Source organism: Dunckerocampus dactyliophorus, chromosome 9, assembly GCF_027744805.1.
Source record: "Dunckerocampus dactyliophorus isolate RoL2022-P2 chromosome 9, RoL_Ddac_1.1, whole genome shotgun sequence".
Classification (NCBI taxonomy): Eukaryota; Metazoa; Chordata; class Actinopteri; order Syngnathiformes; family Syngnathidae; genus Dunckerocampus; species Dunckerocampus dactyliophorus.
Window position 1 is genome coordinate 10,104,163 of NC_072827.1, and position 15,922 is coordinate 10,120,084.

General features: G+C 39.5%; 1 protein-coding gene across 1 annotated transcript in view; it reads left to right on the forward strand.

Moving 5' to 3' along the window:
* The window catches only part of LOC129187830 (E3 ubiquitin-protein ligase SH3RF3-like), a 133,416-nt gene that overhangs the window by 72,747 nt on the left and 44,747 nt on the right, over window positions 1-15,922 (forward strand). The window contains exon 2 of the mRNA XM_054787567.1: window positions 11,542-11,817. Coding sequence (XP_054643542.1) covers window positions 11,542-11,817 — 276 coding nt within the window. The remainder of the gene's footprint in view (window positions 1-11,541; window positions 11,818-15,922) is intronic.

Below are 15,922 nucleotides of genomic sequence, written 5' to 3' on the forward strand. Positions count from 1 at the left end.
GCAAATGTTTCTTTTGAAGTGAAACCTCCTAAATTGCCTCTCAACAGTTGGTAGACACTTTCATATTGATTTTAAGTCCATTGAAAGTTAATCTTCCTCGTATAGAGAGTATACAGTAAACCCACTTTTCACGTGGAATTTTCTGGCTTCACTCTATCATGATATTCAGAAATATATACATTAATGGATCACGCTGTTTTGTGGTTGAACACAAAAATATGCATATTTAAGCGAATTGCATATTGCATATTTTTTGCCTAAATGAAGCATTTCCAAACATTAAAATGGATAAATAAGTAAAATCCAAATATAAGGCATTGAAAAGACGCATTCAAAGACGTTGTGATGATTGTAGTATTCTCCACTGGGCACTGGGTGTCAGTAATGTTACTGTAACATTAGGTGAGACACACAAGCACTAGGGCTGGGTGATATATGAATGTTATTAATATAGCGATAATTTTTTTAAGCGCGTTCATATTGACATAGACTGGATTTGCCCTGTCTTGCTATCACCCCACACTGTGTGTGAGCGCCACACATGTCCGTGCATGACGGAGGAGAAAGGAGTGGAGTGGAGAAGCCCCACTCATTCGTCAACATACATGAAGGAAGCGACAACGTCTGCGGTGGAGGAAAAGTGCTTCGAAAAAGTGCGGAAGCGCTACAAATCTTTTTCACCACCTTAAAACTTGGCACAAACTCCAGTACGAGTTTGTGAAGCTGCAGGCTGAAACGTCCCCGGCTGCACAACTTGCTTGCTTCTTTTTCCTGTTGCGTTCCTCATGAAAGGGAAAAGTGCAAAGCGGTGCGCTATTACTAAAGCGGCGTCCTATTTCATTGCTCAAGACATAGTCCCCGTTGCAACGGTGGACAAAAACGGCTTTAAAAACCTGCTGAAAACAATGGACTTGCAATGTCCAGCGAGCTTCCGAATCGCAATTATTTAGCACGAGAAGCTCTACTACAAATGTACATGGACGTCAGACAGACAGTTGCTAAGCCTGTTGCAGTGGACGGGTTGGTGGTGTTCCTGGCACAAAATCTTTCAAGGAAGGAGAACATGCTTTGTCTTTTGAAAGTGTTCACCCAAAAACATAATCCTGTTCAATGTAAAGTATTTCTGAGTTGCTGCTGGGATTTAAAAATGTCCTCTTAAACCGGACACTTTATTTCATATTTTGTTCTTTAGTGCTTTTGGTGTTAGCTGAGAATTTGAGCATAGCTAAAGGTTTGTTCTAAAGAAGACTGACGATTATATTTTACTTTTTCTGTATTTATCTCTAAAAGAAAATGGACTATTTTAGCTGCTATTTTTCTGTACGATTTTGTATATTTTAATAAAACAACTTAGCACGCATATTTGGCTTTGACTTTGTCTAAACTCACTTTGTGGAAAAAATATCGGGATTTATATCATATAGCGATATTCAACCTAAATATATCAGGATCTAACTTTTGGACCATATCGCTCAGCCGTTCATTGCAGAGTAGTTCAGAGCAGTTCATTGGCCAATGGCTTCCATGGCTGCTCCAGAGGGAGCTCATGTATTGGTGGTACTTGTCTTGTATATTTCTTAGCTGCCTTTTGAGTGTTAAGTTGCCGTGTGATGATTTTAGCCTTGTAAGTAAGATGACACTGTGAGTCAGACTATTACAGTATACTGAGTAATGACCTCCCGTGATTTCTGATGGGTTGTTAAGTTCGTTCTGAGTTTTCTCATATTGTAGCTCATGATTGGCTCCTGTCAAATAAAGAGCTGCCTAGTCCTCACAGACTCTTTTTATGACATGGACATATGCGACTTATAGTCCGGTGTGGTTTATAGATGTACAAATGTGTTTTTCTCTCTACATGTAGTGGGTGCGGCGTAAACACTGGTGTGTCTTATACACATGGTAACTTACGGCAGCTGTGATAAACCAGGGGATTACAGTATACTGTGTGTATTGCATAGTCCTACCAACACATAAGCAACCATGGCATGAAAGCATGACCTCCTTGGTAGCTGCAGCAAATATCTACAGTATATTACTGAATAGTATGCTTGCAATGAACACTGTATCAAAGTGTTTGAATTTGATTTAGAAAAAGTATGTGAACTCTGTAACTCGTACGGCATCACATTTCTTACCCCTTTTGCTATCATGGCCGAGGGTTTTGATTTATAGTTCACCCTCGCGACTTTGCTCAGGCAGCCATCCTGGGTTATAGTTTCCTCGGAGTACAACTCTCTATGGTATTATAAAAATGTCACAGAAAAATGGAAGGGGGTATTAGCGGATGGGAACATGCTGTCCCATCTGCTTGGATGAAATCCCTGCTTGATTGGCCGTGATTGTCATGGCGGCAGCGCATCCACCCAACATGTATGTTAATTTATTCTCCCAAATCCCCTCCGCATATCCACCACTTTACTTGCTCTTCATTTGGCCTCTACGGCCTTTAAAACTACCTTAAGTTCTACTTCAATGGAAACTGCTTGATCAGTGTACATTTATTGGCAGTTGCGCCGAGGAAATGCCAGCAATTGAAGTTTCAACCCAGGGGTGTGCGGCCCGTGGGCCATTTACGCCCCGCGGCTGTTTTTTTCATTAGCCCTCGGCACATTCAAAAAATATGATTTAACTAGAAAATAAAAAAAAAAAAACAACAACAGCAGCAAATATGGGGAAAAAAATGTATTTTTAGGAGAAAAAAAACAAAATGTTATGGAGAATAAAGTCATTATATTCAGAGAAAATATAAAGTTGAAATATTAAATAATTTTTAAAAAGCTGTAATATTATGAGATACAAGCAATACAATTTTAGAAAACAATGCAATGCAGTTTTAACGGTAATGGTCATGGCAAAGGTTTCATTTATTTGAACATGCGTACGAGTTACATTGAAATACATCACATAGTACAATTCACAGTTCCACATGTCTAATAGGAGTAGGAAGAAGCAAAGCTTATTTAATCCTACCGCCCATCCGTTTTACATCAATTGCATCACATTTGTTCACTTCCTGTATTCCAAATACACACTCTTCTAGTTCAATACATCGACAGTTGATGAGATAATGTCATAATGTGATAAATAGTAGAAAAAATAATAGTCAAGTTTCAAATTTAGTCAGATTTCCACTTGATTTGACAATCCTAATAAATAATATGCAACAGACATAACAAAACACAGTTGGATAACAGGTGAGTCATGACAATGAACTCATTAAAGGAAGAGTAAGTCATAAGTGTGGTAGTGGTTAGACACAGCAGTGGTAAACGAAATAGAATACAACATAGTTGTATAGTGGGTGAGTATTGGCAATGTCCTCACAAGAGAATAAAGAAGGAAGAGTTAGTAGTGAGTGTGGTAGTGGTTAGACATAGTATTGTATATACACAGTGTTTCAAGACTCTTCTTCCTTGCACTTTGCAAACATCAATTGCTTTTTCATCAACTGTGACTTTTGATTGAGAACGAATGTTTAGGAAGATTAGGTTGGGTATATAAGTTATAGTGTTACGATAGTATTATAACTTTTATTATAACAGTTATAACTTTTAATAACAATATCACGATAATAAAGTCACGATATTCTGACAATAAAGACATCATATTAACAGAAAACATTTAAAATGAAGTTAAAATATTTGTAAACATTTGAAAATGAGCAAAAAGAATGTAAGGTAATGTAAGGAGGAAAAGTTCTTACTGATAATACGCTTTGTAAGCCATAACACAAAGCCGACATGCAGGTTGTCTTTTTCTTTAAATATAAAAAGGTATCTGCATATCAGCATGGGTTGGTTTGAAAATGTAAAAATGGCCCCGACATCGTTTGATTTTTGAGTATGTGGCCTTTAGTGGAAAATGTTGGACACCCTTGGTTTAACATCTTTAGCCCAAAGATGTGATACTGTGTCTTGCTTGGATTGGTCGTCATTTGATGTACTACAAGCATTGCGTGGTTTCATGTCTACTGCAGGAGTCTGCGCCACCAAGCTTCACGTGCTCATGCCAGCGCATTCATGAGAAGGATCTATGAGAGACGAGAGGGGTTCCGTGCAGAGACATGGGACGGGATGTGCAGAAAGACACTGTTTATGTATTTCTATATTTAGCAGATCCCAGTGGCAGGACAAATGTGTGAAAGCCACATTTTGGCATCCCCTACAAGATCCGAGCCACAGAAAGGACAGAGCATCTTAGAGAAAATGTAAAATGGTGCAAAACGGTGCTAGCTTGGTTCACTGCAGCATCTTCAGACTGGTGTGTCCTTACTACACAGCAAAAACACACACAAGATGAAGAAACTCAGTACCACAGTCGTAGCAGCAGTAGTAAGGCTGAGTATTGTTTACATATGATCCAATGCCGGTGCCACCTGCCGGCTGCAACTAATGATGATTTTATTAGTCGATGTATATGAAGCTTGTTGTTTCGATAATCGAGTAATCGATTGGGCCCAGACGGACCAAATCAATATGGAGCAAACACAAACAGTTAGTGGTTTGGTCCGCAACATATCAGAAAAAAGAGAAACATGTCTATCACTGTTTTCCAAAGTCAAAGCTGATGTGTGTGAATATGTTGTTTTGCCTTAAACACAAAGATTATAGCTCTGCTTTCATGGTTGACTAAGGAAATTAAAATATATTCACATTTGAGAGGCTGATATCAGAGAATATTTTTCTTTTAAATAATAATAAAATGGTGATTCCAACACCAACATAGCTGTTGATGAATTGGATATTGGTTGTTACAGCTCCGGTTGCAAATTGGTGCTTTTGAAACAGTAGAGGTGCTTGAATGTTGCTCGAACCGGTACTTAAAAAATGGAAAACATACAAATTTGGCTCAAAAGCAATGCCTTTTTATTTTTACAGACTTTTGTGACATGCAAGTTGAAACAGAATACTGATGAACGCTGCACAGGCGCGAGCCAACATTTATGACCCCACAAATTTGCAGATTTTAGTTCAAATATGTTTTTTCTCCAAAAAAATTTTTTCCCAGCAAAAAATAGCAAGGTGGGTGTCAAAAACAGACATTTGTCTTGCCGTATTTACAGAATTTTACCAATCCTTATTGGTTCTGGAACCGAACCACCGCGAATAGTGGGGCTCTAATAATTTAAATATTCTATAACTACTACTATGATCATTTCAATACATCCATCCATTTTCTATACACCTTGTCCTCACTAGAGTCCTCACATTCACTGCTATGGACAATTTAGAGTCTCTAATTAACCTAGCACGCATACTTATGGGATGTGGGAGGAAGCCGGAGTACCCAGAGAGAACACCCACGCACGAGGAGAACATGCAAACTCCACACAAGATGTTCCCAAGATACGAACCCACGGCCTCCTGACTGTGAGGTCTACATGCCACATGACCACTAGACCACCGTGCGGCCCTAATTTAAAAACTTCAGTTACATAAATCAAATAAGGACTAAGTGATAAATTCACCAATACAAAATCAAATCCACCACACACTTTTACAAAAAAAAAAATTTTTGTAAAAGTGGAACCTCTTTTAGCGTATGCCCCGGTTAGCATGTTTTTCAGTGAACGTCGAAAACCTATGCCAAAATTTTACCTTGGTTTGTGTACATTTTCCTACATTATGGCGCACGCCCTGTCGTGTTATAAATGCACTGCGGAATACACTAAAGCGGAAGTCAGATCCATTGCCTGTATGATGTCATGAGCGGTTGACGCTGTATTTTTTTGCTAGCTAACACAGTTACGGCATCTTCATTGAAGATGTGATTGTTGACAAAGACACAGTGTGGCAGCGAGATCAACCACCACCACCTTCCTGTTTTGCGATGAGTTATTTCTTGAATACAGTAGTGTTTCTCACCGTCTTTATCAAAATGCTAGTACTCCATTTTGTGTTATTTTGCAGACGTGGCCAAAGGAAAAGCAGAGAGCTGAGGTGAGAAACACTACTGAATAAAAAAAAAATAATAACTCATGGCAAAACAGGAAAGTGGTGTCACTGCCGCAGTTGTGGAGACGTTCGACTACCCTCGTTAATCCCACATGCAAGAGTCGTGTATTAATAGAGCAAAATGAAGTTAGTGAAACGACATGCTTGTGTTGTCATGTTGATGTTGACAATTCCGCTGTTGGTGAATGCACCTCGCTTGGCGTGAGTGTGATTGGTGGATAAAGAGGAAGTGCTGTGTAGCTAGTGTAGAGAGTGATGGAGGAACACATGTGTGGTGTTGGAACCGAGCACTGCTGAAGGTGTGTTAAGGTAGGCAATAAAGTTAAATTTAAAAAAAAAACGCACGTGACGCATGACGTTTATTGCACAACATCACCTTCAAGCGCTTGTTGCAGGTGGCTGAGTCTACACTCCCAAATGAGCCGCAGATGGCTGCTTAGTTTTTCAGTCCGGTTACTACCGTTTACATAGAGGCTGTGAGGTGCCGCGTCTCAGCAAATGTTCTCTCATTGGTGTCAGTGGCAACATGCCCGCCAAACAATATAGCCTCAATCTCCGTTTCACACGGCATGACTTGCCTCCCATTGATTTGCAGTCCTTTATACGTCCATTTATAAATAAATGATTGCCTCATTTGTATCATCCCCTCATAAATAGACGAACAAACGCTTGCCATGGGAGTGTTGTTGTTAATCGTTGGGGTGTAATTGTTGTGCTGTTTTGTGTACTAATTGGATGTTTCACATGGAAGCCAAGACAAAGACAAAGAGAGTTGCACTTTGAAACAGAGAACACTCAGCATCGAATGCCAGCAGCTATATTGAAATGTCGATATTTATTTGTATTTTATTTTATATGTAATAGTAAATAGAAAAAAAAATATGTATCACTTAATTAATTAGAAATTTTTAATTAATTAAATTAATTAAATTAATCTATTATATGTGTTTTTACATTAAATTAAGTAATATTTTCATTAATTAATGACACATGTATGTATTTAATTCCTATTTTAATGAATTTATGACACATTTAAGTAATTATTTATTGCTGTATTTATTTATTTCATGAATTAATGCCACATTAAATAACACATTTATGTATTTCATTTCTATTTGAATTAATTCATGACACATTTAAGTCATTATTTATTGCTGTATTTATTTATTTCATGAATTAATGCCACGTAATGTAACACATTAATGTATTTCATTTCTATTTTAATAAACCCATGACACTTAAGTCATTATTTAATGGTATTCCTTAATTCAATATTTACATTATAAATGCTTTTACATTAAATGAGCTGATATTGTTAACTAATGACACATTTATGTATTTAATTCCTATTTTAATGATTTTGTGACACATTTAAGTCATTATTTAATGGTGTATTTATTTATTTCATGAATTAATGGCACATTTAATAACACATTTATGTTTAATTCCAATTTTATTTCATTCTGTCCCATTTGGTCCTCCATATTTAATTATTTTTTTCAACCAAACAAATAGGAACACCACGTATGGGCTAGCATACGTTACCAATAGTGGTACACTAGTTATGGTGGGTGAAGGGAAATGCTGCAAGTAGTGGTCTCAAACAAAAATTCCTGGGAAATATCTTGTAGCATGGTGTAACTTTTATTGGGGAATGGTGTGTAATGTCGATGGATTGTTTTTTTGTTTGGTTTTTTTACGTGGAAACCTGCAAATGTTTGTCAAATTCCCTGGTAAAGGCGGTGTAAAAGGGGCTATTGATAGCAAGCGGTGGCCTACATGGTATTGTGGAAAATGAAACTGCTTTTGTACACAAGCTGAGTGTGTCTGGTATTTATTGATTTTAATTAGCTCAGTGTTAGTGTGTGGCGTACAGACTCTAATCCTATTAAAAGTGTGTGTGTGTGTGTGTGTGTGTGTGTGTGTGTGTGTGTGTTATAGAAATTGATACCGGTTGCCATTGTTGCCCCGTGGTTCTATACTCCCGTACACTCGGACAGTCTTTAGCCACTGAACTTTTTTGTAGCCTGTGGCAGCAAGCGTGTTTAATGTTGAAGCCCAAAGTCCAGTTTGTTTAACACGATGGATCATATCCAGGCTGCCACAATGTTTGATCTTAGGTCCACTCCTCCAGATTCTTTGCTCCGACTTGCTGAAGGAGACTGGCTTTGATCGAGTTAGCGAATGTACTTGAGTGTTCCTCTTCCTGCACAGTTATGCCATGCAAGGCTGGATCTGATTCCAAAATCTTAGAAGTCCTGAGTGATTGCCATAACGGCGCAGGAAGACTTAATAGTGTGAAAATCATTGCAGTGGGGTAATGACTCTCTCTCTGCCTGGAAGGTCTTTATGCTGTAATGTTTTAAACTGGAGAGCTCCAGGCCGCAGTGGATAACCGCTGTAAGTCACTTCCACGCACCGATGCACTCCGCAGCACATGCCGACACCACCATCATGACCCAGGGATCTTTGCGATCTCCATCGCTCACCCCACAGGAATAGCTCTTCACATCACAGAGGCGAGGAAGCCAAAGTCAGCTACCCTCCATCTGCTCACTCCGGTTTCTTTAGTATGCTTCACTTCTGTGTGAGTTAAATTGGATGAGGTGTGACTGCCAGCTTAGTCAGTAATGGAAGGAGTGAAAAGTCCAACTCCAGCATGGATGCATGCTTTGGACCAACAAATCTGTACACTGTGCAATGTAAACCACCCCCTTCACTGAAAGATCTGAACAGATGGGAGCCTCGGCAGTGGACAGTGTGTTTGCATGTATGTCCACATGGACTTCACACACACACAAACACACACACACACACACACACATGCATACCTTCTGTCCATTATGGAAATTCACATACACTAATTAGTGCACTGAGAGGTTGGTGGATTTACTTTCTCTGGGTTGTACCAGCCCGACCAGTCCGAAAGATGGAATAGACATTGGCATATTTATAGAAAAACTGTTCAGCACTTAAATTAGTCAGATACAATTTATTCAACAGTGGCTACCCATTATTTGCAGGGGTTGCGAGTAATTGAAACACCCATAAAAACATCTATTTTTGACACTCTAATCAAGCCTGGGCTATGCTACTGTACATAACATGCATCTTGAATGAATGAATTAGCTTGACATTTAAACCTATGCTCACACAACGCAAACCAACAGGAAGTCATCAAACCAAGCACCTCCCCTCACTCACGGTGCAACACATGTGCAACACAATGTATGCAGGTAGCTAAATAAACACATGCAAAACAATATATTTTTTTACAAAGCGTGTGTGGGGGCTTCCCAGCATGCCTTGCGGGTTATAAGTGAGTATAAAATTGTATTGATTTTCATGTACAGAGGTGTGAAAAAGTGTTTCTAAATATTAGTCGATGACAACACAACAGTACACAAAATGCAGTTTTTAAATGAAACTTTTTATTATTAAGGGAGGAAAAAAAATGCAAACCTACATGGCCCTGTGTGAAAAAGTTATTGCCCCACCCCTGTTAAAGCATAATTGAGATCTATCAATCTGAAAAGTGTTATAAAGCTATTTCTAAAGCTTTGGGACTCCAGCGAACCACAGTGAAAGCCATTATCCACAAATGGTGAAAACATGGAACAGCGGTGAACCTTCCCAGGAGTAGCCGGCCAACCAAAAATACCCCAAGAGTGCAGCTAATGCCACTCAATTTAAAGGCCCGTTGAAAAACAATGAAAACCAGGACCTTTTCATCACTTTCTCAAATGAAAACAGGATGGACAGGATGTGAAATCAAGACATGTCCTGGGAAAATAGTACATTTGGTCACCTTGATATTAGTGTGTAAGCATCTATTTCAGTACAAGCATAGTCTGGTGTGGTGCAGTTGCATTGTGTGTTCCGCATGTGTTACTTGTGCTGTTTTAGGTAGGCATTTGGTTTGGTAAGCTGCTGTTGGTTTGATGTGTGAGTAAGGGTCTAAATGTCAAGCTGATTCATGGTCTCATTTACATTCACCAGTATTTATCACATGCACTGCTTAGAAATATTCATTTCTTGTCTACCTCTTATCCTGTTCAGAGTCGCGTAGGAGCTGACTTTAGGCGACAGGTTGCCAGTCTTACAGGGTATACATATCGCACACAACACAGTAGACACAACCATTCACACCCACATTCACACCAATGGATAATTTAGTCTCCAATTAACAGAGCGTGCATTTAACCCACACGAGCACGGGGAGAACATACTTATATTTTTGCTCTTGTGTTTTTCCAAACATTGCATCACCATGGATCTCAGACAGAGTGTTGGGGGAGCCTCTGGCTGTTTGCTTTAATGTGACATCCGGAGAGAATCAGTCTGCATGACAGAGTAGCTCAATTCTCCGTGTGTCCATTAGAGTTTACACCTCTGGGAAGAAAATGACTTTTTTTTTAATCGTATGCTCCTTAGTTAGTCTTTCACTGCTGTGCACCTGGATCTCCTCCAGGATAAAAGTCATTCATGGATCTAGTGCACGGGTCCTGATCTTGAGTCCCATAAGAGATGGTCAGAGCCACTTTAACTTGCTAAAAGGAAGTGGATATTTTTTTTATTTTGCTTCATCTTCTTTGTCTTCTTCTATATATCTACAATTTTCACATTTGGAACTGAACTATGTATGTGCACATGTGCATGCGTTAAAATTTCCCTACAATGTGTAACCTTCTGCAAGCCACGCTTTCACTTCCTCCTTCCTGTCGTGTGTGATTTGTCATTGAAATGATCCCTGCCGAGCCCTTATCAAATGCACTTTTGCCACCTTGTGGCTGTTTTTATGACTTAAAAGTGCTCTGAAATGCATTAGTGCAGAGTTCCATCATCACCTCTTTTTGCCTCTCGTGCAAAAAATGTAAAAGACGTAAAAATACGTTGTTCAGGATTATGAAAACCGATAAATATGTCTTTGTTGTTGAAAGAGTTAAGAAGGTGCAGTGTGAGTGACTTTGTAGTTAATTTAGATCGAAGTTCGACCTGCACTAAAACTGGACTTACATCAGAGTCCAGAAAAGGAACTAAGTGGTAACCTGAGGACCACCTGTTGCTCTTTAATACCGCAGTTGTGAAAAGTGACAGTACTGCAGTGCAAACGTAACACACACCAGAATTTGCACTGAAAGCAATTTGTTCCAGCCCGAACACAAAGGAACACTTCCAGCTCCTTAAATGGAAAAATTAAAAAACAGTTGAGTGTAAATTACAATCCTGAGGTTTGTGTGGTGTTCTTATTTGGAATCATTTCCACCGTGTGACAGTAATGCTAGACAACATTCCTTTTAATCCTCTGCGGAGGTTTTGAGAAGGCACTTAATGCCGTTCTCTGTAAGAGTGTCACAGAATAAATGGTGTGTAATAACATTTGGCCACTCAAAGCAACAAGTTAAGAGGACAAATACGCTTTCTTGAGGGCTCTCGCTGTAATTTAGGTTAATTCTTTTGGCTTGCAGAGAAATTCAAAGCTGTCTTTTATCAACAATGGAAAATGAATTATAGATAATTTAAATATACTGTATTATTTCTTCATCAGGACAACCGACAATGATTTGGTCTTCCATTGTCTTTTCAGAACATCCCGGCTCTGCCTTGTGGAAAGGCTCTCTACTCCTACGAGGGCAAAGAGCCTGGGGATCTGCAGTTCTCCAAGGGTGACATCATCATCCTGCGACGCAAGGTGGACGACAACTGGTACCACGGGGAGCTGAACGGCTGCCATGGCTTCCTGCCCGCCAGTTACATCCAGCTGCTGCGCCCCCTGAGCCAGACACCACCACAGGGCAAAGCGCTGTACGACTTTGAGGTCAAAAACAAAGACCAGGATAAAGACTGCCTGGCTTTCAGCAAGGTGACACACACACACACACACACACACACACACACACACACACACACACACACACATGCGCCATAAATTTCCATAAGGTTTGCCTACCAGGCGAGCTTTAACTTTAATCAGCGGCGAGATTCCTCAAGAAAAACATCAAAATAATCAAAGCCATGTTTCACATGGATCACATCTGCGGTTGCGTTCTCTCTGGGAAAATGATCTAACTGGAGGGTCAGTTGCTTGTAGCTATTATGGTCTGAGGTACACATTAAAGTAACACGAGACGGATTGTTCAACAAGCCGCTTTCATCCAAGAATTAGAGTGAGCTTTGTTCGGGGCACTTTGATACATCCTCATGCGGCACGTATCATCTGTTTCATATGAGGCCATTGTCATCTTCGATGATCAAAATGAAGCTGGTAATTAACATTGTGTGCTGAAACTCAGATAACAACTTGCCTTTTAAGATAATTTGGTTCCAGGGCTGAGGAGCACCTTTGAAATCATGAAAGTGAAGACGAGTCATCTCAGGAGGGTTGTTCTTCCTAAATGCTTAGGGATAGAATGGCTTCATTTGTCCTAAAAGTCACATTCAGAAAGATTGCAAGGTCAGTGTTGGCAGCCGTTCAGGAACTTTGAGAGATTTTTGCCAGTCATGCCTCATTTCCTCGACACAGCGCCTACTTGGCCACACCCTAATGCAGGGGTTCTCAACTGGTGTCATCCTAGAACCCACATTTTCCCACGGTCGTTAAAAGAAAAATGCACTTCTTTTTTTATTTTTGGTCCATCATCCACAATCCTTGTGTCATATATGAACGTCTTTCTCTTTTCTTGGCCTTCTAAAGCTATAAAAACAGCTAAAAAGAGGCAGCTAAGAATGCACATAATGGGACGCACCTTTATTATGATTGTGGAAAATGACAACTGACAATTATATTACCACATTGTTACATTACCTTATCACTTTTCTATGTATTAAAGGGACCGCATATGAAACACAGGAACTTGTAACTTGTATATATGTTCAAATAAAATTAAACTATTATCATTACCACCTATTGTGCCTATAAAGGCATCTGAAAAAACCTCCAAAAACCGCCAGCATCGATTTATATTCCGGCGATCCAACTACGTCGATGTGTGTTTAGCAAGTTTCCATTCTGGACAGCATATATCGATCCAACATCGCTTACAAAGGTAATCAATCGATTGAATCAATACTAGGAAATAAAGCATTGGATTTAAGCACAGGCGGGCTTTATATGGATGTGTGTTTTTTAAGCACTTTTAATGATAAAGACAAAAAAGAAATAGTCTGTGTCTGTGACGTCATCGTCTTCCGGGTATGTGGTGGCCATGGGAGTTGTAGTTGACCTGTGAAATACAGTTGAATCATTTCTTATTCTTTTGGTCAGTTAATTCACTTCATTCAGTGTTCATATTTAACTCATCTGTCTTTATTTGAAACTCCTTTTAAGTGACATTTATGGGGACAATATGCAAAGTAAGGATGTTTTGTACGCCTCTGGACGGTAGTTTACGGTCGAGTAACAGGGACGCTTAGTGATGTCATCATCCAGCGGGTCGTGTCCAGGTCAAAACATACCCTTAAGTATGCGGAAGCAATACATGGCGCGCACTTGCTTGTGCCGGGAGGACAGAGAGGAGAGGAAAGGCTGGGAAGCTGTAATTTTTGTTGATCGTTTATTTGATTTGTCACACATTTACACTCGTGTTTCATCAGCCTGTACAGGTGACAAAGTTTGAACACCTAATTGAAGATACCATACCATATTCGTTTGCAGAGGAATTTGCATAATGTCCCTCACCTTAGGGTGCAAAGTGCAGGTTTGGATTGCAATATTTAAAGTAAATAATTCATCATGGCAAGCTATACCACCCTCTGTTCATCCCCATTTTGTATTGCATTTTTAACAAAGTTTTTGTAGTCATTCATAATTTATTCTCAAGTATGTCAGCATTATTAATAATACATATCTGATTCCCTTACAAAAAAACGTGAATCTTGGAAACTTCACCTGCACTGTCCTGTATCCAGGTATTTATTTCACAGTCACACTGGTTGAATTTTTGGCTAAAAAGTTACAGAATCGATTTAAAGTTACTGAATCGTTTTGGATCGTATCGTTCTAAATGAACCAATATCATCCTTGAATTGTATCAGCAACCACGAATCGTGATACGAATTGAATCGTTATTAAAACGAATCGTTACACCCCAAAGTCATATACAGTCAAACCTCGGCTTTTGTACGCCCCAGATTTCTATAATTTTTTTCAAATATTTTCACCAGAATGTTGCTTGGGTTTATGTAGAGTAGTCCATTTGCCCGGTACTGTATCATTCCGCAAACTCGAGTGCCCAAACAAAGCACCCTACGTGTGGCTGACTCACTGTCCATGCATTTCTTGGATGTCTATGGGAAAAATTGCCTCAGTTTTTGTATGTTTTGATTTTCAGCAATCCTTTGGAAACGAATAACAAATCCGAGGTACCACTGTATTTGCATTTTTTGTATTTTGCACAATTTTTTTCGAAATTTTCCCACTATATTTCTGCATGCTAACTATAATACAGGACACGTTAAATACAATTGTAAAAAACTGAATTAATTGCTGGCCTGCTCATCTTAGTAATAGTTAACCAAGAGCCCATACCTCGCGGAGTACAGTGAACCATAACACTAGGAGGTTAAGAACTATTCACGAGGAGAAAAACATGAGGTTCAGAGGAATACCACGACAGGACGCATTATCATGGGAACCCACGCCAAATGGGTATATCATTTTGCTTCGATCAACCACACTATCAAATAAATCTAAGACAGCGAATCTGAGTCTTCCAGGATATGATCACTCTCTGTGTTTCTCTCTTTTTACACTTCCAGCCGAGATTTCTCCTGTTAAAAAGGAATGACATTTTACATTTCTAAATTATACTCCCGATGTTCCTCATAAAAGGATGGAGAGGGAATGAAGAGTACAAAATGAGAGTGTGTTCCGGGGCTTGGTTTGGTGTAAACAGTCATTTCTACAACCCTGCTCTTTTTTGGAGCTTGTAACATTTTGTTCCTTGTGAAAGGGTGCGCTCGTATCGTCGGAATAGAGATTGCATTGCGTCATGTGTTTTGTGGAACACAGTAAGTATAGCATGTAGATGAAGTGAAAGTTATTTAGCATTTTGGGGCTAAATGAATCAACAGGTACGTAATGGAATATGACACTGTGCTGTCTATACACCCCCCTGCCGTGCACAGAATGTGTGCTTTCATGCAAAACCAGTGTGTGCGTGATTGTTTTCTCAGTGGGAAAGCTAATTACTCAGTATGACTAATACAAAGTCATTTAGCAGAATTACATTATCACTGTTGCCCCTAATGGTCTAACCAAGACCCTCATATTCACGTGATGAGGGGAGAGAAAACACAAGCGTGTGTGTTTGTGTGTGACGGTACAACATGTACCCGCGTCTGGTATGTGCTATTACTCAGAATATTTTATCCGTACAGTTAAGCATGGAGCGTATTGTACTGTTTATATCGTGTATCTCTGCCTCCCTGGCTTGACATTCTTATTTTCTGCAGTTGTCCTAAAGCACTTTCCATACGTACAGCCTTTGCTGTGGTCTCAAATAGCGGGGTGAACTGTCAGGGGCGGGCGTGAGAGGCTGGGAGGACCTTCAATATTCGTACCAACGTGTATGAATTTGCCATACTCAGCATACAATTTGACTCTTGAATACGCTTGTATGCTTCATTGCTCTCCATTTGTGGCATTTCGCTGGTTTCAGTTTCGAGTTCAGTCTGTACAGTACTGATAAATAAATAGATATCAGTTTCTAAAAAGTATTTCAAATCGGGGGGGGGCAAAGCATATCTCTCCCCCAGTGGGGGTATGACAGAAAATAATTGAGAACCACTGCAGTAGAGTAAGAACATTCCTTAGTACTCGCACTAAAATATAGCTTTGTCTTAGGGTGGTTACCCTCATGCTTCCAAAAATATCATCTTTCGCCAGACTCCAAGTGTACCATGAGCTATACAAAGCTCCGCTCTATAGCGTGTGCTCAAAAAAGAACGGCCGTGTTTAAAACCAGCAT